General features: G+C 35.3%; 1 protein-coding gene across 3 annotated transcripts in view; it reads right to left on the bottom strand.

Moving 5' to 3' along the window:
* Positions 1-314: 314 nt before the first annotated feature.
* SESTD1 (SEC14 and spectrin domain containing 1) overlaps positions 315-21,940 on the bottom strand; it is a 140,616-nt gene continuing 118,990 nt past the window's right edge. For all 3 annotated transcript variants that reach the window (XM_045066621.1, XM_045066619.1, XM_045066620.1), the window contains 6 exons: positions 20,567-20,726; positions 12,614-12,695; positions 11,664-11,786; positions 10,720-10,911; positions 7,399-7,520; positions 315-4,798 (listed from right to left, as the gene is read on the bottom strand). In XM_045066621.1, the coding sequence (XP_044922556.1) occupies positions 4,669-4,798; positions 7,399-7,520; positions 10,720-10,911; positions 11,664-11,786; positions 12,614-12,695; positions 20,567-20,726 (809 nt within the window). In that variant the 3' untranslated portion in view covers positions 315-4,668. The remainder of the gene's footprint in view (positions 4,799-7,398; positions 7,521-10,719; positions 10,912-11,663; positions 11,787-12,613; positions 12,696-20,566; positions 20,727-21,940) is intronic.

Below are 21,940 nucleotides of genomic sequence, written 5' to 3'. Positions count from 1 at the left end.
ACCTTCCCCTGCATTTATGCTATTTCATGGAGCATCCCTAGTTCTAGCAGTCGATGACAGGACTAGTCTTTTTCATTAACACGGCTCAAATTTATCAAGATTGCTCTTTTCTAACCGTAACAGTACTAATGGTGGTCTCAAGTCATGCTTGTTGATTATTAGGATACTTTTAACAGCTTTGTGCTTTTGTTGTTTCCACCAGCTGGTGCTGACTCTCTGAAATCCACTCTGAGTATGATTTTTACTTACTTATTTATTAATGCCACTGTGTCATGTCCTGTCACCCTCAAAGTAGATGATTCTCCTCACTTGTCTTCTATTTCGCTGGTCTATCATCCTGCCATAAAAGAGTTAAATCTGTCAGATTTAAGTCTTGTTTCTTACTGATGAGCTCATCGACTCCACCCTTAGTATTTCCAGTACGTAATTCTGAATGCAAGGGAAATGGAACTCAGAGAGGTGAGCATAGTGCCATTTCCCTCATGACCCCATGCTCGTCATCAGAGAAAAGAGCAACATTAAAGACGCTCTATTTTCTATTCTGAGAAGATAATTATATTAATAATTCCTTCCACTTGGGATAATATTGTAGTTTTCAACCTATTTTTTAATATGATTATATTTACAGACCCAGAGAAGTTTAGCCATTTTTATAAGGGTCAGTAAATGGCCAAGCCAGATTTTGAGCCAGATATTCAAACTCCAAACTCATTCCATTTATATTCACTACAGTTCTTACTTTGGCTTTTTTATGATCTTTAATATGTTTGCCATTACTTATGCTTCTTAGCTAAACATAAATGTTTCCATAGCACATACTAAAGCTGTGTAATGTCAGATGTTAAATCAATACTTAATTTTGCCTTATCAAGGTATTTGTTGCCCTCCACAGCAGAAGTATAGTTCCACCTCTAACTGAAGATTTTTATTTTCAGAACCGAAAGTTAACAGTGCTAAGTCTACTAATTGGGTTAATTGGCTAGGTATGTTCCAGCCTAACTCCTTAATTAGGGAATTCTTCCTTTGGGGGTTTAGCCAAAGATACCTCAACCATATAACTCTTGTCACTGATGATACTTATGTTAGTTTCCCATGCCATTTTCAGTAAACTCAAGATGTGGAGGACTTTCACAACCAGAGCATGTTTAGTTCTTAGGAACCACAGGATAGGAAGAGTACACAGCAATATCCAATCTCTCTGGCAAAGAACATTACAATGCAGTAGAGAATTCTGAGTTCTCTGACTGTAGACTATACAGTGAGTTCCATTCAGCTAATCTCACAGTCGTGCTGTTGGTTACAACAGGTTTACAACAGAGAGTATGGTTAGCTCACCACTATCAGAATGTAATCGTCATGTTCACCTTAAGTGTATGCCACCAACAGTAACAACAAACTAAATAGCACACCCCATATTTCAACTGACAGGTAATGAAACAACAAATTAATACTAGTTAACACTCGGGAGCACTGGCCAATTTAAATGCCTACAAAGTGATAGTAGTATTCAATCTTCCACACAGTAATGAAGCCTAGACCTGCCATCAACATCCTGGCTGGACAGGCTGAGCAGTTTCATCACCATCATCAATGAGTCACCTTAGCAGAATAAGTTCACCAATAAGGACTGGTAATGAAGTTAATTTTATCTGAAATAAAGTTACCATCTTTGCATCTTAGCTCTGCTGGGTGAGACGTGTGAAGAACAGATGTCAAAACTGTTATGTACTGAGCTTATAGAGGAGCAAATATATAGTAAGTAGGCAAGAGAAAAAAAAAATCCCCCAAACCAGAACAAACAAAAAACAAAACAAAACTAGCCCAATTAACACTTCAAGAATTCCCTGAGATGAGCCAAAGTAATGTGGAAAGTTGTGGCATATACCAACAATGGCATATACAAATGATGGTTCTTTCTCCATTTGTGGGCCAACATTAATTCACGATGAACAAAGAACTCATGCTTTCAAACAGACTTCTGTCACTTCCTTCACATGTACTCTAAGTAACGCTATGAAAAAAAAAACCACATTAGGACACTGTTGGGTTTTTAATCATCATTGTATGTATACATACAGATATACATATAGAAAGTAGCAGCAAATTTACAAATGAAGAGCAACAGTATTATGTCAAAAGCATATTCGGTTTCATCTGAAATCCTCAAATTACAAATAACATTTCCAGATGATGCCTCATTTTACTCTTGCTGTAGGCTGGATTGCTTAAGGCATATTAAAAATTAACTTACTGGACAGTAAGTAGTCAAGTTGATGATAAAACCAAGAGTCCCATTACTTATAGTGCAGTTCCTTTCTAGCAAAGTCTTAATAAAAACATTCTTACTACTCTGAAATTCAGTAGAATATTGAGTGTAACTAAATATCTATATTACTTAATACATAAGTATCTAAAATACCAAATGACTTCCTGATGAGTTGTTTAATTCATAAGTCAGTCATAATTTTAGGAAGTATATTTAAAACACACTTCAGACTGCAATATAGAGGGGATTATTACTAATGCCTACAACAGACCATTCACATACAGAGGAAGTGAGCAATTATTACATATGAGCAAAAGCCTGGGAAGAGGAGAATCCCACAAAATCCCTTCCCTCAACAGAGACTATGACGTAGGAGGCAAAGGCATCAATAAACAATTGTAGCATGTGCTTAGCACCATTATGAAGACTGAAATGAAGAATCACAAAAGTTTGTACTCAGAAGTTAAGTCCTAAAAGACTGAGAGGATATCAAATATAGAAGGAATTTCTAGAATGTTCTCAGAAGCAGTGGGAGCATAAGAAAAAAGGGAGCAATTAGGCATCGCTCCCAGATTTTCTGGCATGGCTGATTAGAAAAAAATTAACCAAATTGCTCAGAAAGAACAAAAGTGAAAAAACAGGATGACTTCTCTAGGCTGAAATGACAAGTAGGTAGTTGAAAGTATGGGTCTGAAATTTTGGACCAGATATGGAACACAAAACATGGATAACACAGAAATCTAAGGATGAGATCGTTCCAGAAGCCTTCTGAAGACAGAATCTGAGAGTGTATTTTAGTAGATACACTTTAAGTAGAAGTTATGTGACTGCACTCAAAGTTATGGCAGAGGATGACATCTTCAAGGGACACCATTTAGGAAAGGCTGCTCAATGGTGTAAATATTAGAGACAGAGAAGGATAAGTAATCCAGACTGAAAGAAACAATCATTCAATTCTGTAACTGAGAGTTACATGTCCACTGAGAACAGTTTCACTGAAGTGTATAAAATCAGACTGCAAGGTGTTGAACAGTGAGTGAGAAGGATGCAGAGGGAATGATATGGATTTCTCCAAGAGGTCTGGCAGTGAAGAAGGCTGGAGAAACCAATAGGCTGAGAGGGAGTTTTTTGCTTTGGAGGATACATGAACATTTTTATGGACATGAAAAAGGAACCAGCATACAATTCTTTGCATAATTCTGTATTAATCACAGCTAAAAAATTATTTTTAATCTTTTTCAAAAACATTTTCTGAAAAAAAATGAACACAAAAATATGTATTTTACCATTTAAACTTAATATAAACTTAAAAGCACTAACATTTTATAAATTTTATCTCTCTAAAAGAATTGTACAATTTTTATTATTAGACTGCTTCAGAATTTTGCTTCATCTATCATGAGAAATTAAACTTTATTAACAATTGCCATATTCAATCCAGAAAGATTCCTCTGATATACAGGATTATACTTAAGTAATTATGTATGCCTTCTTCCCCAGCCCTCCTCCCCAAAGACAAAAGTATCTTTAGGGTTGTTAATAATTTGGATATTTTCAACTTGAAGAGAAGAACAATTAGAAATAGTATTCCATTATTTTTAAGTTAAGATCTAAATTGCTCTTCACAATTATTTTTCAGTATTAAACATGCTTATTTATTATATACACATGCTTACATATGAATTTCCTGGCTAAAACACATGCAACCAACATGAAAGAACAAATATTAAACCATCCTCACAATCCTAAGAATGCCCTTTTAAATAAGGCACTCATGTTTGGAAACAGGATATAACCACCAAATTAAATAAGATGTTTAAAAGAAGCCTTTTATTAAGCACAAACAACTTTTAATACATTATCAATACAAATAGGAAAATGTCCTTTAATGAATATGATATATCAAAGATCTGAAAGTTTTCTTTATACTGACACAATAAAAATAATCAATTTTGAAGAAGAATTACAAAGTAAAATCTTTGAGTACACCACTGTCTACTAATAACAATTTAACTATAGTCTAAATTTACTACATCACCTGGGGAGGAAGGTCAACCATTTTTTATATAGAGAATTCTTAAACTCTTATTAGCACCATTCAACGCTTATTATCAGTTGTTCACCTACAAATTGACAGGTCAGGTAAAGCTTTAAAGCAAGTGTTTTCAGTGCAATGTTTACAGTTCCTTCTTTTAAGATACTTGGAGTCTATGGTCTCAAAGCAAGTTAAGTAATGATGCCTTGTAGTTGCAAGGTGTTAATGTGTATAAAGAAATGTAAAATGGAAAAAAATGAGGCTTATCCTGGCTGTGAAATGTATCTTAATGTATTGCGGCTAATGCTGTAGTATGCCAACAACATGCGGGATTATGAACTGTAGATTTGTGGGAAGCTGGTAGCTATTAGCTCTCTGTGGTCATCATTTCGGGATGTCTCAGCTGCTGCCTTTTGAGACTAACCAGTTTCATCCTGTCTCTGATGTGTTCTGCAGTGGAAGCCATGTCACTTGGACTCCCAAAATATTGTTCAGTTCTAAAAATCAAAACAAACAGAAAAACCGCAATCAGATTAATACAAATCCACGGACTACAGCAAATACAAAAGGGAGCAAAGATTACCATAAATATTATACACGTGATAAGACAGTTCACTTGCAGACCATACTGTTTACCTTTGAATAGTAATTCAGTGGGAAAAACATTTTTAAATGGCATTAAATATATTAAGACATGTTGAGAGAAAAAGCCTAGTGGCATTAAATGTTGTAGCATATGTACTTATAATAATCTCAATAAATCAAACAATGCAACCAAACAATGAAACAATAAAGGAAACAATGCAACATTGGAGATATTCTACTTTTCAGTTTTGGGTGCATATGCATATACAAATATAAAATCTGTATGTGTTCTTCAAGGATAAGGGCTATGTACACCAAATGTGTGTCTAATATATGTCTAATATAGCTGGCAAGCGAAATACCTGTTTAATGTTAAGGGATCATTTGAGACTTTAAAAGATAAAATCACTTAATTTTATCCTACTTGAAAAGGTACTGTATTCAGAGTCACAGAATCTTTTAGAGCTAGAAGAGTTCTTAGAAATTATTTGGTTAAGGTTTGTATTTTTTAAGATCAGAAAACTAAGGCCTAGAAAATTAAATGATTTAACTAGGATCACACAGTGGGAAAACCAACATTTGAACTGGAGTCTTCAAGCAGTGAATCCAGACAGATCATCTAATTTCTTTTATTTTTTCCAGGACAGTGTTACAAAAAATACATCTGAATATGCTTGCTGTCAAACAAACTATACAGTATCAACAAGTTATCCATTTTTATGACAAAATAACAATTTGAAATATTAAAGGTGGTGGTTGTGAAATGTGAATACACAGTACTAACTTATTCCTCAATCTTAAAAACATGAAGAAATGCTATGGACTATTTGTAGAACACAGTAGTAGGAGGAGAAGACCAAGCAAAAATCCTAGTTATAAAGGCTCCCAGGCTGACCTCAGTAGAAGAGAGATAGTGTTAACAACTGGTTGTGAAGCACAGAAATGGGGATGGGGACTCCCTGGAATGGAATAACCAGAAGGCATCCCTCCAATACTGTTGCAAGCTAAATTATAAATTTTTAGATTTTATTCTTTTACACTGCATTGCAGATACCTAATACGAATTTAGGCTACTTCTGATGGTTTAATTTTGCCTATGACCAAAGATTATCTAAATATAGACTATGAATTATATGCTTTCAAGGGAATAAAATTGTATCTTCCCAAAATCAATTTCAAATAATCACTTGAAGTTCATGACACAGTAGTAGTGGCACTTACTATGTGTCAGATTTGGGGGTTTTTTTGTTGTTTTTTCTTTTTTCTTTCTTTCTTTCTTTTTTTCTTTTTTCTTTTTTTTTAAGATTTTACTTATAGAGAGAGCACGCAAGCAGGGGAAGGGAGAGTTGGGGAGAGAATATCTCAAACAAGCTGTATGCCCAGCACAGACTCTGGGCTGGATCCCACAACCCCTGAAATCATGACCTGGCTGAAATGAAGAGTAAGACACTCAGTTGAATGAGCCATCCAGGAGCCCCTGTGCCAGATTCATTGTAAATAATTTATATACATTTAGCTCATGTAATTCCCTTGCCCCTGTAACCTGAAAAGGTATGAATAATATATCCCTAATTTTTAGATGATGGAATTGAGACACAGAAAGGCTGAGTGGCTTCCCCAAGGTGTTACAGCTAGTAAGTGGTGGAGCTGAAATTTAAACCCACAAAATCTGATTCCAGAGTTTACAATCCTATCAATTACACTATACTACAGAGTAAAGATAAATACATTCAATGATGTGGTTGCTCTGTCATTTGAAGTAAATATCCTCTGGATTACCTCTAAATTATTTTCACTGAGGTCGAGAACCTGAGGGATGAAGCTCCTTCAGATTCATTTAATGGCCCATTTATTTGCATGAGATCACTTCTTTCTTTTATTAATTTTCAAAATGCAAAGCAATGTGGGAAGCAGGACCCCATCATTTTACAAGTGAAGAAATTCAGATTCCATATAGCATAGAGAAAAAAGAATGTGTTCAGAGTTGGACCAACATGAGACTGTATTCCAATTCTACTTAGAAGCTGTGAAATCCTGAGCACCTCACTTAATTTTTCTAAGCTTCAGATTTCTACATCTGTAAATCAGGATTAACCATATTGGTCTAGTACTGTTTGGTCAAAAATAACGAAGTGAAGTGTTTAACTTGATGTTTAATATATTATCAGCTAACTGAACATTACGGCCCTGCACTCCCCTTCCCTGCGCCAGACGAAGCCCAGAGGCATCCTACTCCCTCTCATCAGGGCCACGGCTAGAACCCAGGTTATCAGCCTTCTGCAATAAGCTGTCAAGAAGCACCACATTTGATAGTGTCAAGTACCAACTGCTACTGTTTCTAAGAGCTAAGTTTATATTTCTTTTCATTACAAACCAATTTATTGTGAAATAGAAGACGTGAACCAAAGCTAATTTTTACTTGGCTTTTTAAAAAACAGATATTCCTCTCTTGATGATTTCACTTTAAGAATTCACCAATAAAAAGACAAAATTATAAGAACATGTATCATACCCATCAGGATAAACTACAGGAACAGTTAATCTATCCAAAAGTGATTTCCCAACTGCTTCAATCTCATCAAATTGCTCCTCATCATTAATAGCTTCAGGCTCTTCTGGACAGTCTTGCAAAATCTGTAACAAGTAAAATGGCAACCTCGATCAAGAGATAGAGAAAGGCAATCAAGCTCATGTGAATTCAGTAGATTGAAGCTGTTTTTGTTTCGTTCTTAGCATCCCCATGTACACCGCCATTGCACAAGACTGATTACTAGTGAAGTTGGCTCAAAAAATTCAAATAAAAGGAAACACATAATCCTTAATCATAATAAATAATCGGAGTAAAAAAAGTCTATAGTGATTTCTAAGGAAAAAATAATACCAGACTATTATTCGGAAAGTAAGTTTAAACTGTGCTTGAGAAATAGCCTTCATTCATTCATTCCTTATTGTACTAAATGTTTATTTAGCAGCTTTGGATGTGACTGAAATATAGATTGTGACCTCAAATAGCTTACAGACTTCAAAAATGAGAGGAAAATAAAAATCCAAAACAACATATGCTTACATTATAAATAACTGATAGGATGACCTACATAGGCACAGTTATTTTAAAAACTGATCTGCTGACTTACCTGATATAAACTGGAAAGGTTATGATTCAAATACAGGAAGTTCTACAGTCCTTGATAAAAATACTATTTTCCTTAACTATTAACATTTAAATTTAACAAGGGGAGGAGAAGAAGGAAGAAATTGCTCTAATTTATAATAGCTAAGTCTATAGGTACTGATCCACACTAGTCAATCCATTAGCAAACAGCCTAGTGAACACTTGAACGGTGGCTAGTCCAAACTGAGATGTGTTGTAAGTCCAAGATACACACTATGTTATAAGAAAAAACTGCAAAATGTGGGGAAGAGAAAAGAAAAAGAAGTATTTATTTTTGCAACTGCTTTTGCATTATACTTAATCTAATCTGTTTATTTCAGCACTACTCAAATAACTTTATATAAAATCCTAGATTCACCTTAAAATATCTTCGCAGTCATTATACTATACAAGTTGTTTATAGTTATGGTTATATTTATGCTTACCAGTATAAAATAAAACACAGGAAGAAAATTATACCTGATAACAAAAAGCTTTACAAAGGTTTGAGTAGTAAAGAACCTTAAATTGTGCTTGCTTTAAGTATGATAAAGGCAATATAAGAGAATATTCTATGCAAAACAATCTCTCAACCATTTACATTCTTATATGGCCTCATAAAGAAGTCTAGATCTTAATGTCCTTGCAGATAATTTTAAGTTTTATTGAAATTCCATTCAGTTAACATAGAATGTAATTAGTTTCAAGTGTACAATACAGTGGTTCATCACTTACATACAACACCTGGTGCTCACCACAAGTGCCCTCCCTAATCCAATCACCTATTAACCCATCGCCCACTCACCTCCCCTGTGATAACATGTCTGTTCTCTATAGTTGAGTCTGTTTCTTGGTTTGCCTCTTTTTTTTCCCCTTTCCTCATTTGTTTGGTTTCTTAAATTCCACATGAGTGAAATCATATGGTGTGTGTCTTTCTCTAACTTATTTCACTTAGCATAATCCTCTCTAGTTCCATCCATGTAGTGGCAAAGGGCAAGATTTCGTTCTCGGCTGAGTGATACTCCATTGTGTGTACACTCCACATCCTCTTAACCTATTCATCTATGAATGAATACTTGGGCTGCTTCTATAACTTGGGTTATTGCATATAATGCTGTTATTAACATCAGGGTGCATGTATACTTTAAATTAGTATTTTTGTATATTGCATTCTTTGGGTAAATCCCTAACAGTGGGATTGCTGGATTGAAGGGCAGTTCTATTTTTAACTTTCTGAGGAACCTTGTACTGTTTTCCAGAGTGGCCTTGCAGATAACTTTTTAAGATACTGCTTTCAAAATGTATCAGGGTTGTTAGATATTGGGCCAGTAGTCACCCTTGCACAGGAGGCAGGGGCAGCAGGAACAATGTGACTAAAAGAGATTCTGAGGTGCTGGTAATGTCTGTTGTTTGAATAGTGCAGTGATTTCACAGGCATGCTCACTTTGTGAAAATTCATTGAACAGACTGAATTCAATAAACATTTACGATCTGTACACTTTTCTGTGTTAATATACTTAAATAAAAACTTTTCATTAAAACAATCAGTAGGGGAACCTGGGTGGCTCAGGTTGTTAAGCGTGTGCCTTCGGCTCAAGCCCTGAATCAGGCTCCCTGCTCAGCAGGGAGTCTGCTTCTCCTTCTCCCTTTGCCCCTCCCCCAGCTTGTGTGCATTCTCTCTCTCTAATAAATAAATAAAATCTTTTTAAAAAAATAAAACAATCAGTAGGTAAATAGGTGAAGCCGCTTATATACTTTCACCTTCATTATTGTTAGGCCTATTTTAAACCAAAACACTGACCTGTGGAGTTCTGTGACCAGCTCAGCAAGAGTTAACTATAAACACTTCCCAACAGAGATACAGTAGAACACTGCGCAATTCCTGAATTCCTAGTCACATCTCTTCTGTTCTACAGACTAGGCTATATCACATTTACGCCTTCAGTTTCTCACGTTTCATATGGTACTGAACATCCCCTACACATAAACTTCCATTGTGAGAGATCAAAACAAAGTTAACTATATAACAAAGCTCCTCTTCAGAGTGGAGATGTAAGGGTTGAGTGCTATAAAGTTTCTCTGCGCAGAGTTACAAGAAGGGCTCTAATGAAAATCTGCCCAAATAACACTACATATTGCATTTCTGGTTTCCAGGACTGATGAATTCATTAAATAAAAAATTCTAGAATGAATCTTTAAAGATAGCAAATGAAAAAATATTTTATTTTTATCTTTATTTTCATTATTTTTAGCTGGAAGTCTATACTTGAAACCTTATAAAATTACAAAGTGCCCTTTTAAAGAATTTATGACAATTAGTTGTAGTTGCTGAGGCAAAATGTCCTTTCCTTGCATAATGAAAGCAATGGGAGTTGTCACACCCTAAAGATAGTTCATTTTGGGGGTCAGATTTGGTAAGAAGAGAAGCACTGTTGAGAGAAGACTCTTAGATGGTTTTGGATTTCTCAAACCACAGTAAGCCAGCACTGGTATACATTATACTACAAGAATTTGATTTGAACTCTCTAAGACAATATTATATCTAAACAAACTTTAAACAATTGGATTAAAATAAGGTGGAAAAAACACAAAGGTTAATCACATAATTATAATATTAAAATTAATGCATTTTAAACATATAAAGTAAGTATTACTGAGACTACAATTTTTAAAAAAGCGAACCTTTTCAGCATTTGAGTGAAATGCAATAGCCATTTCCAGCCTATGCACTCTCTCTTCAGATGCTATTGTAAATTGTTTCCATACTCTGTTCAGTCGAGGAAGTGTGTCTCCAGATGACCGAGATGTGCAGCGCAGAGACTGACACAACACCACCGTGGCCTGTAGCAACTGTCTGCCGTAGTCATAAGTGCTCTAAAGAAGAAAAAGTAAACGTGAAATTATAGTATAAGAATTCTGAAAAGAGAGACAGGAAAAGTGTGCGGGAAGGGTTGTCGTTGCAAATAATAACACTACTGGGAATCAGTACTGAATGACTTACTTACTTACTGACACTTAATACTAAAAATTAACTGCAGGCATAAAAAAGGATGGGAAGACAACACTTTGAATTTTTAGTAAGTTTCTTTCTTGTTAGGTTTTGCTCTCGTCTTGTGTTTTCCCCATCTCATTCTTATCAACTCCACAATCCAAAAATAATGGCTGATAAAGATGGGCTCTTCAAAGGGCACTTTATATCCCATGCAGAAAACTCAATTATTAGGGAAAATAAATAAAGATACTTTTAACACACACAAACACACACACAAAATCTGCATTGTTATACTAACACTGGTGAAATAGAGAAACTGGGGTTTTTACTATACCGCTATTAACTCCTCTATTTCTTATTCACTTTCGTGAGTGAACAGATGGATTGCCTAAAAATGGCATAATCTAAAACAAATCAGAGGGAGCATACAGAACCTGTATTCAGGAAAACATAAACCCTCTCAAGTTTATGCAGCCTGCTTTTGATGCACCAGCTGACATTTTCTAAGTTCTGTGATATTTCTGGAATAATATAACTAACCTTCTTGGGCTTGGAGGGTTAAGTTACATTATAATCATGCAGAAAGCTATTCAAACACTGAGCTTGTAGAAAAGGAAGATAACCAGTTCTGCACCTGTGCAACATCAACAAATTTTCTATGCTTTTCTAGTAAAACTTTCGTTTCCTGAGCATCATCACCCAATCTGATGTGGGTCTTAAGCAGGGCATCCAGAAGTTCACTTAGCCATTCTACTGCCTAAATAAAAAAATAAAGAAGAGTGACGCTGGATCCATAACTCTTATTATATCAAATCAACATGTTTATCAAAAGAAAAATTACTACCATATGATTAATTAATCTATTAGTTAAAAGTCCTTAATAGCTTATTTCATTTAAGAAAGCTACATGAATTAATGATCTTTCCACCCCCTCAAAACTTTTAAAATCTAAGAACAAGATATATTAAAGAGAAGCACTTTTTAAAAATTAATAGCACATGATTGATATTAATAGATCATGTGTTTTCCTTAATGTCCAAGCACTGGTATTACAGAAGACTGATGAATCACTGAACTCTACCTCTAAAACCAATAATATGCTATATATTAGTTAATTGAATTTAAATTAAAAAAAAAAAGATTGTGTGGAATCTCATTACAGATTTATGTTCTTATTTAAAATCATAAAGTTCCTCTAGGTCAAGCTGCACTGATGTTCTCTGATGAAAATTACACAAAGACAGCATATAGTTTTTCTAGTTGAAAAACCCTCTTGCAAGTTAAAAAAGCATTGTGCTTAAACCAGCCTTAATCTTAGCATGTAACTAACAAGTCAATAATAATAAATAATAAATAATCCCAATTTCTCACTTAATAGAGGATTTCATTAAGAAGATGAGTCATATGAGACCAGTAAAATAACTGGAAATTTAAAAACACTTTGCTATTTTAATAAGATAAACTAGAATTTGACTTAACACATTTACTTTCTTAGGACCATGAAAAGTAAACTTTTTTAACAGTTAGGTGAAATCAGTCTTTTAAGAGAAGACAACTACATCATGTGCCTGACTGATCTTTTACCTGGGCAGCATCTTCTTCACATTTAAACAACTGCACCATTTGAAGCATCTTTAACCTTCGCACATCCACCATGTCTTCACATCTAATAAACAAAAACATAAGGCAGAACATCATTTCAGTTTCATTAATAATTATTTTAACATCATCATCTGGCATGCATGTTTTATAGTATACTAAAATACTTAATCTTATACACCATGGAGACTTCCAACTACTTTGTATTGATTTGTAAGAATTTTAAGGATATCTATATTACATCAAAATACTTCAAAACTTCAAAATACCTGAAAGATTCCTAATTACAAACCCCTGAGGACAGAATGGATTCTGTGAAATACCGAAGCAAAGCATCAACAAAGTAGTACACTAAAACCCAAAGAAATCTCCATTGCCAGTTAGCATTAAACAAGCCTCAAAGATAAACATACGAAGTTTCTTAAATAATAATTTTGACAATGATGTGCCAAGGAAATAAAACAAAATAAAAACATTGAGGAAAGATACTATATCATAATTAAAGGATCTATCCAACAAGAATATCTAACAATTGTACAAATACTTATGCTACTAACTTGAGAGCAGCTAATTACATAAACCAGTAACAAAATTAAAGAAACACATTGATAATAACACAAAAATATTAGAGGACTTCAACAGCCCACTCATTGCAATGGACAGATTATTTAAGCAGAAGATCAACAAGGAAACATAGGCTTTGAATGACACACTGGAACAGGTGGATTCACAGATATATTCACAACATTCCATCCTAAAGCAACAACTTACACATTCTTCTCGAGTGCACATGGAACATTCCCCAGAATAGATCATATCCTGGGTCACAAATCAGGTCTCAACAGGTACCAAAAGACTGGGATTATTCTCTGCATATTTTCAGACCATAATGCTTTGAAACTTGAACTCAATTACAAGAGGAAATTTAGAAAGAATTCAAATACACAGAGGTTAAAGAGCATTCTACCAAAGAATGAATGGGTCAACAGGAAATTGAAGAATTCAAAAAATTCATGGAAATAAGTGAAAATGAAAACACTACTGTTTAAAACCTTCGGGATGCAACAACGGCTGTCCTAAGAGAAATATATAGCAATACAAGCCCTTCTCAAGAAACAAGAAAGGTCTCAAAACACAACCTAACCTTACAATTAGAGAGCTGGAGAAATAACAGCAAAGAAAGCCAAAACCCAACAGGAGAAGAGAATTAATAAAGATTAGAGCAGAAATCAATGAAATAGGAACCAAAAGAATAGTAGAACAGAGCAACAAAACTAGGAGCTAGTACTTTGAAAGAATTAGTAGGATCAATAAGCCCCTGGCCAGACTTATTCAAAAGAAAAAAGACCCAAACTAATAAAATCATGAATGAAAGAGGAGAGATCACAACCAACACCAAAGAAATACAAACAATTATAAGAACATATTATGAGCAACTATATGACAACAAATTGGGCATTCCAGAAGAAACAGATGTATTCCTAAATGTATAAACTACCAAAACTGAAACAGTAAGAAATAGAAAACCTGAACAGACCCATAACCAGCAAGGAAATTGAAGCAATAATCAAAAATCTCCCAACAAACAGGAGTCCAGGGCTGGATGGTTTCCCTGGGGAATTCTACCAAACTTTTAAAGAAAAATACTTACACTTCTGAAGTTGTTTCAAAAAACAGCAATGGAAGGAAAACTTCCAAACTCTTTCTATGAGGGCGGCAACCTTGATCCTAAAACCAGACAAAGAGTCCACCAAAAAGGAGAATTATAGACCAATATCCCTGATGAACATGGATGCCAAAATTCTCACCAAGATACTAGCCAATAGGATCCAACAGTACATTTTTAAAAAGATCATTCTGGGGTATTTGGGTGGCTCAGCAGGTTAAGTGTCTGCCTTCAGCTCAGGTAATGATCCCAGGAACCTGGGATTGAGCCCCACTTTGGGTTCCCTGCCCAACGGGGAGTCTGCCTCTTCCCCAGCTCATGCTCTCTCTCTTGAAAAAATAAATAAGCAAAATCTTTAAAAAAAAAATAAAAGAATCATTCCCCACAACGAAGTGGGATTTATTCCTGGGCTGCAAACTGGTTCAACATCCACAAATCAATCAACGTGATACACTACATTAATAAAAGAAAGGACAGGAACCATACGAGCCTCTCAATAGAGGCAGAAAAAGCATTTGAATAAATACAGCAGCCTTTCTTGATTAAAACTCTTCACAGTGTAGAGATAGTGGCAACATACTAAATATCATAAAAGCCATCTATGAAAAGCCCACAGTGAATATCATCCTAAACGGGGAAAAAACAGAGCCTTTCCCTTAAGGTCAGGAACACAATTGGGATGTCCACCCTCACCACTGCTGTTCAATGTAGTACTACAAGTCCTAGCCTCAGCAATCTGACAACAAAAAGACATAAAAGGCTTCTGACATGGCAAAGAAGTCAAATTCTGATTCTGCAGATGACATGATACTCTATATGGAAAACCCTAGACTCCATCTCCAAAATTGCTAGAACTCATATAGGAATTCAGCAAAGTGGCAGGATATAAAACCAACGCACAGAAATCAGTTGCATTTCTATACACTAACAATGAGAAAGAAGAAAGAGAATTAAGGAGTCAATCCCATTTAAAATTGCACCAAAAACCTTAAGATACGTAGGAATAAACCAAAGAGGCAAATGAAAGAAATTGAGGAAGACTCAAAGAAATGGAAAAACATACCATGTTCATGGGTTGGAAGAAAAAATATTGTTAAAATGTCTATCCTACCTAGAAGAATGTATACATCCAAAGCAATCCCTATCAAAATACCATCACAGAGCTGGAACAAATAATCCTAAAATTTGTATGGAACCAGAAAAGACCCCAAATGGCCAAAGGAACACTGAAAAAGAAAACCAAAGGTGGCGGCATCACAATTCCACTTCAACCTCTATTACAAAATTATAGTCATCAAGATAGTATGATATTGGCACAAAAGCAGACACATAGATCAATGGAAAGAATAGATAACCCAGAAATGTCCCCTCAACTCTATGGTCAGCTCATCTTCAACAAAGCAGGAAAGAATGTCCAATGGAAAAAAGACAGTCTCTTCAACAAATGGTGCTGGGAAAATTGGAAAGCCACATGCAGAAGAATGAAACTGGACCATTTCTTTAAACCATACACAAAAATAGATTCAAAATGGATGAAAGACCTAAATGTAGACAGGAATCCATTAAAAATCCTAGAGAAGAACACAGGTAGCAACCTCTTCGACCTTGGCTACAGCAAATTCTTGCTAGTTACCTCTCCAAAGGCAAGGGAAACAAAAGCAAAAATGAACTTTTGGGACTTTATCAAGATAAGAAGCTTCTGTACAGCAAAGAAAACAGTTGACAAAACCAAAAGGCAACCTACAGAATGGGAGAAGATAAATGCAAAAGACATATCAGATAAAGATTTATCCAAAATCTATAAAGAACTTATCAAACTCAACACCCAAAGAACAAAAAATCCAGTTAAGAAATGGGCAGAAGACATTAATAGGCATTTCTCCAAAGAAGACATCCAGATGGCCAACAGACACGTGAAAAGATGCTCAACATCACTCATCATCAGTGAAATACAATGCAAAACCACAATGAGATACCACCCTCACACTGGTAGAATGGCTAAAATTAACAAGTCAGGAAATGACAGATGTTGTCCAGGATGCGGAGAAAGGGGAGCCCTCTTACACTGCTGGTAGGGATGCAAGCTGGTATAGCCACTCTGGAGAATAGTATGGAGGTTCCTCAAAAATTTGAAAATAAACCTACCCTATGACCTAGTAACTACACTACTAGGTACTAATCCCAAAGATAAAAATGTAATGATATGAAAGGGCACCTGCACTTCAATATTTATTGAAGCAGTATTTATTGAAGCAGCAATGTGCACAACAGCCAAACTATGGAAAGAGCCCAAATGTCTATCAACAGATGAATGGATAAATAAGATATGGTATCTATCTATAGATATCTATCTATCTATCTGTATCTATAGAATGGACAAAGAATCTTGGAACACTGTGTCAAAAACTAATGATGTACTTTATGGTGACTAACATAACACAATTTAAAAAAAGAATAAAAAAAAAGAATGGGCTACTATTCAGCTATCAAAAAATGAAATCTTGCCATTTATAATTATGTGAATGGAACTAAAGGGCATCATGCTAAGCAAAATAAGTCAGTCAGAGAAAGACAAGTATCATACGACCTCACTCATATGTGGAATTTAAGAAACAAAATAGAGGATCATAAGAGAGGGAAGGGAAAAATTAAACAAGATGAAATCAGGGAGGGAGATAAACTAGAAGAGAGTTTTGTTTTGTTTTTTTTTAAGATTGTATTTATTTATTTGACAGAGTGAGATCACAAGTAGGCAGAGAGACAGGCAGAGAGAGAGGAGGAAGCAGGCTCCCCGCCAAGCAGAGAGCCCGATACGGGACTCAATCCCAGGACACCGAGATCATGACTTGAGCTGAAGGCAGAGGCTCAACCCACTGAGCCACCCAGGTACCCCTAGAAGAGAGTCTTAATCATAGGAAACAAAATGAGAGTCGCTGAAGGAGGGGAGGTGATGGGATGGCGTAACTGGGTGTTAAGGAAGGCACATGATGTAATAAGCACTTGGTATTATATATGTTGGATGAGTCACTGACCTCTACCTCTAAAACTAATAATACACCATGTTAATTAACTAAATTTAAATTTTAAAAAGACAGCAAACAATGTAAGTGTACAATAGAAAAATAAAAAATTATGGAATATTCATAGAAAACATAACTTTTATAGCAGTGTAAAGACTGACCTGCAATACATGAATTATTGGTATTGAATCTCTCAAACATAATCTGAGTTTTTTTTGAAAGGGCATTTTAATAAATCTTGAAAATAAGCAAAAAAAGTTAACACTTTTCATTATATTTCATCACCCAAAGTAATATCTAATTTTGAATTTTTTTAAAAAAAGAACAAACAAAAAAACCCACTCCATCTATGTTCCAAAAGAGAAAAAACAAAACAAAACAAAACAACTCTTGATCTCTGGGTGTAGAGAGAAACAATTCAGAGTACTTCAAAATTTTAGTGTGGTCTGTCCTATATAATAGACGACTGAACTTTCAAGGTGACTTTAGCTACCTCAGCTCTGATCTATTCGCTTTGTCCTCATGCAATTTCATGTATTTTAGAGGAAGAGTGAACTCACTACAATCTCAAACACTAATGACCAGTTACCCAGAAGGCACTGAGCTCCATGGCAGTCAGTGTTCTTAAAGAAGGTGAATAATAATACAGAAATCATTGTCACAAGGCTATTTTTTATAAAGAGCGCCCTTTATAAAAGCCTATTAACATAGTACTAAAATGAATCTGGTTACAGTTATCCTACAAGGGACTAAAAGGAAGTGATGATTAGAAGTATTTTTAAAATCTGAAGCTAAACAATGTAAAACATTTTAATGATGAAGATGATATCATAGATATATTTAATGCATACTGTCAGGTGTCAAATAATGTGCTTCATGGTCTCAACTATTATGTTGGTTCCATTTTTGGCAGCAGAGTTCTAAACAAACAATGTGGTGAGGGCTACTATGGAGCTATGTAAAGAATTCTATGGGAACAGGGAGGAACAAGTAATTAATATGTCCTACAAATCTAAAAAACCTTCCAAAAATAAGTATCCCCAAGTCTTTAAGAATCCAGCAAGAAGAAAATGAAGAAAGTAGTAGTCTAAGTCATAGATTCATGAAACAGCATGATGCATTCAAGAAAGTGAACAACTGTGTCTGTAAAAATTGCAGGACATAAGATTATATGGGATTGAATTATGAAGAATCTCCTACACTATTTCAAGGAGACTGAACTTCATCGGAGAAAACAGGAAATCATGAAGTGGGGTCTTATGATTAGATATGCACTTTACAACGATTATTCTCATGTACAACAGACTAGAGAGGATCAAGGCCAGAGGCAGATAAAAGAGAAGATTTTAAATAGAAAATTTCAGGACTCAGAGACAGCAGAACTTAAAATATTTGATCGGGCTATATGGGGTGAGGAGGAGTATGGATTTTAGGATAAATCCCAAATTTGGTACCTGATACTAACTTTAACCTAGATAAGATATTAAAAGAGAAGATCAAGGGGCACCTGGGTGGCTCAGTGGGTTAAAGCCTCTACCTTCGGCTCAGGTCATGATCCCAGGGTCCTGGAATCGAGCCCCGTATCAGGCTCTCTGCTTAGCGGGGAGCCTGCTTCCCCGTCTCTCTGCCTGCCTCTCTGCCTACTTGTTATCTCGTCTGACTTGTGATCTCTGTCTGTGAAATAAATGAATAAAAGAAGATCAAGTATCTGGACATACTAGGTTTGAGGAATGTGTGCAGCACCCACCTAGAGATACTTAGTAGGCCAAGTATAGTTATAGGTCCAAAGCATAGGACAGGAGTCTGGGTCAGAACCATAAATACTCAATCACAACCAAATAAAATAAAGTCATTCAAGTAGTGAAACCATCCAGAGAGAACACGTAGACTAAAACGACTGGGCCTCAAACCCTGAAAGCAGAGAAATTAGCTAGAGGACAAAAAAAAAAACAGTGAAGAAGACTAAGAAGAAACAGATTATTGGGATCATGAGGGTGTTTTCAGAAGACAGGGTTGTCAGAAAGTTTCACGAAGAAACTTTCCAATGCTATTCAGCGTGATCAAGCAATGGTGAAGACCAAAAATACTCCCTGGATTTTGAGGGAGATCAAGCATTTATTACATGATAATTATAAAGTCACGGATGATATCAGTAAGAGCAAATCCAGTGAAATAGGGTAGAAGTCAGACTGAGGAAGGTTGAAAAGTTAATGGGAGGCAGTTAGGAAACAGTATGAGTATAGATTAGACCTTCAAATGACTTAGCTGTCAGGAAGGAGAATTCTAGGGCTAGAAGACACAAAGAAAGAGTTGAGGAGGAAAGTACATGCATGTGTGTGTGTTTTTTTTTTTTTAATGAGAGATTTAAGCATTTAAATGAGAGGCAGAGATCAGAGTAGAGAATGAGAGTAGACAGGGGAGACATGAGGGTACGTGACTTATTAAATACAAAGCTACAGCATCCTTTGTGATTAGAATAAAATAATGAAATGGGTAAGTTTGCATGTGATTAGAATAAAATAATGAAATGGGTAAGTTTGCATGTGAGGTTAGAAGGAATTCCTCACTAATGAGTATTTTCTCTGTAATGTAGAAATAGTTTCTGTGAGGTTTTGTTGATATCCTAAAATTTTTAAGTGTCCAAAAATTTCATAAACCATGCTATACTGTATATACTTTCATATATTAATTTAATACTTTACTTTGTAATGTTCTCTCAGGTGCTACTGCAAATTGAATTTTCAAAGAATCTTTTAAATTCCTGACTCTATATGAAATAAAACTAAATAGCCCCTTGCCCAGAGTCCACTATCTAATCCTTTCAGAGCACATATGAGTACAATGATAGTATGACAATTTGTGAGAACTGTAGATGAAGAAACTGATGAAAGTAGATGACATATTTAATAGCAACTCTAAACCAAATGAAAACAGAAAATCAAAATTCTCCAAAAAGGGTTTTCTTAAAACATGAAAGGGTCATAGGCTATAGTAGAAATATGGAATACAAAGTCCTTGGGTGTAACCAAAATTTTATCACTAAATTAAAAAGGGGAAAAGTACCATTAGCTGAACAAATTGTCACAATTTGTTAGTACAATTATATACAACAATTACATTCACCAAAACTTACTACAAGCCTTCTATATTAACAGGTTAGAACTTCTATTTTGTACGGAAAACATAAATTATATCACTTCTCATTTTATTGTGTCATTTTAGCAAAAATTAACATTAACAGTCAAACTTTGCCTTTGTTTCCTAAGCTGCATATCTTCCATCACTCCTTGTATGTGGTCCACATTTTCTTTATTTTCAATGGTTACATCCTTTCCATAGGCCCAGGATGCCTGATTGGAGATCTGATCCAGAAGTCCTTGACCTTTTTCACGCAAACCTTGTAATCCTACATCTAAAACAAAAGTTCCTAGATTTAATCTCTTAAACAAAGGAGGTGCTTTCCCTCCCTCAAGGAAATCCCCCCAGCAGATACTGTACTCAGGTTCTACGCACTGATAGCTTTATATGTTAAACTACCTTGGGAGGAGGTTCTCTGAACACTTCAAGGAATAAACCCATTTAAACGTGGTTCAAACTGAGCTCCCTCTCACACCAGATTTTGCCTAAAGATAATTTCCAAAAGGTGAATTTCCACTGATGATACTTATTTTTGAAAACTGAAAGCAGGAAGAAAATGTGAGAAGTTCTATTTTGATTAGTAATATTTTTCAGTTTGTTTCCTTTGTGCTTCTATGTAGTCCAATTTTTAAGATAACAAGCCAAACATTTTGTTCAAGATAATGTTTAAGAGTTACAAGACTTCAAAGCATTCAAGCAATGCAATATCATTGAAAAAGGATGCTGAATATTTTGAGTTCAGGCATCTTCCAGTTTACACCTAATGAGAGGGAACATTTAGGATAGATTTACAGTACCCCAAACCAACAAGCACACAGGAATTCCTTTCTTTTTTAAAGGAGAAGTATGGTTCTAGAAAGCTTCTGATCCTTTGAAATAAACTGCATTTGGCAAATTAAATACAAAATACGTATTATGCCTATCATGTGTTAAAATAACAAAGGCTGCAAACAAATGCCCATACAAACATGATTTTTCAAACACATTCCCTCAAATCCTTTTCAATAATTGATTGATTTGGTTCAATCATGTGTCACCATTTTCTACTAAGTCTGTCTTAGGTTTCTGCTTCCTTACCTCCATTCCCCTTTGCCCTCCTATCCTACTCAGAACAACCCTTTCTTCCCTTTTGTACATCCACTATCTCCTCTACAGTCATGACCTAGGGAAATTCACTGTACTTCCTTCCTACTGTAGTAAAATGTGAAGTGTCAAGTGAACTGGGATCATCCTCCCCTTGGGAGAGTAGGTAACCTTGGCAATATTCCCAATTTGGAGAAACAAATGCACAGAACCAAACCAACTATTTATTCACAAGGTTAGGATATAGCAACAACCAAAATCACTGCATAAAACACAGTTTTGGGGCATACAGGATTTACCACAGAACACTTCACAGCTAATTACAGCTTATGCATGCACTACAAATAACTGTTCGTAGTATATGCAAGACATAGCACCTATAGATATACCTGGGTAAAGAAGAAA

This window comes from Mustela putorius, unplaced genomic scaffold (genome assembly GCF_011764305.1).
Source record: "Mustela putorius furo isolate JIRA1106 unplaced genomic scaffold, ASM1176430v1.1 tig00003869_pilon_pilon_pilon, whole genome shotgun sequence".
NCBI classification, from domain to species: Eukaryota; Metazoa; Chordata; class Mammalia; order Carnivora; family Mustelidae; genus Mustela; species Mustela putorius.
This window is presented reverse-complemented; position numbering and strand designations above follow the sequence as displayed.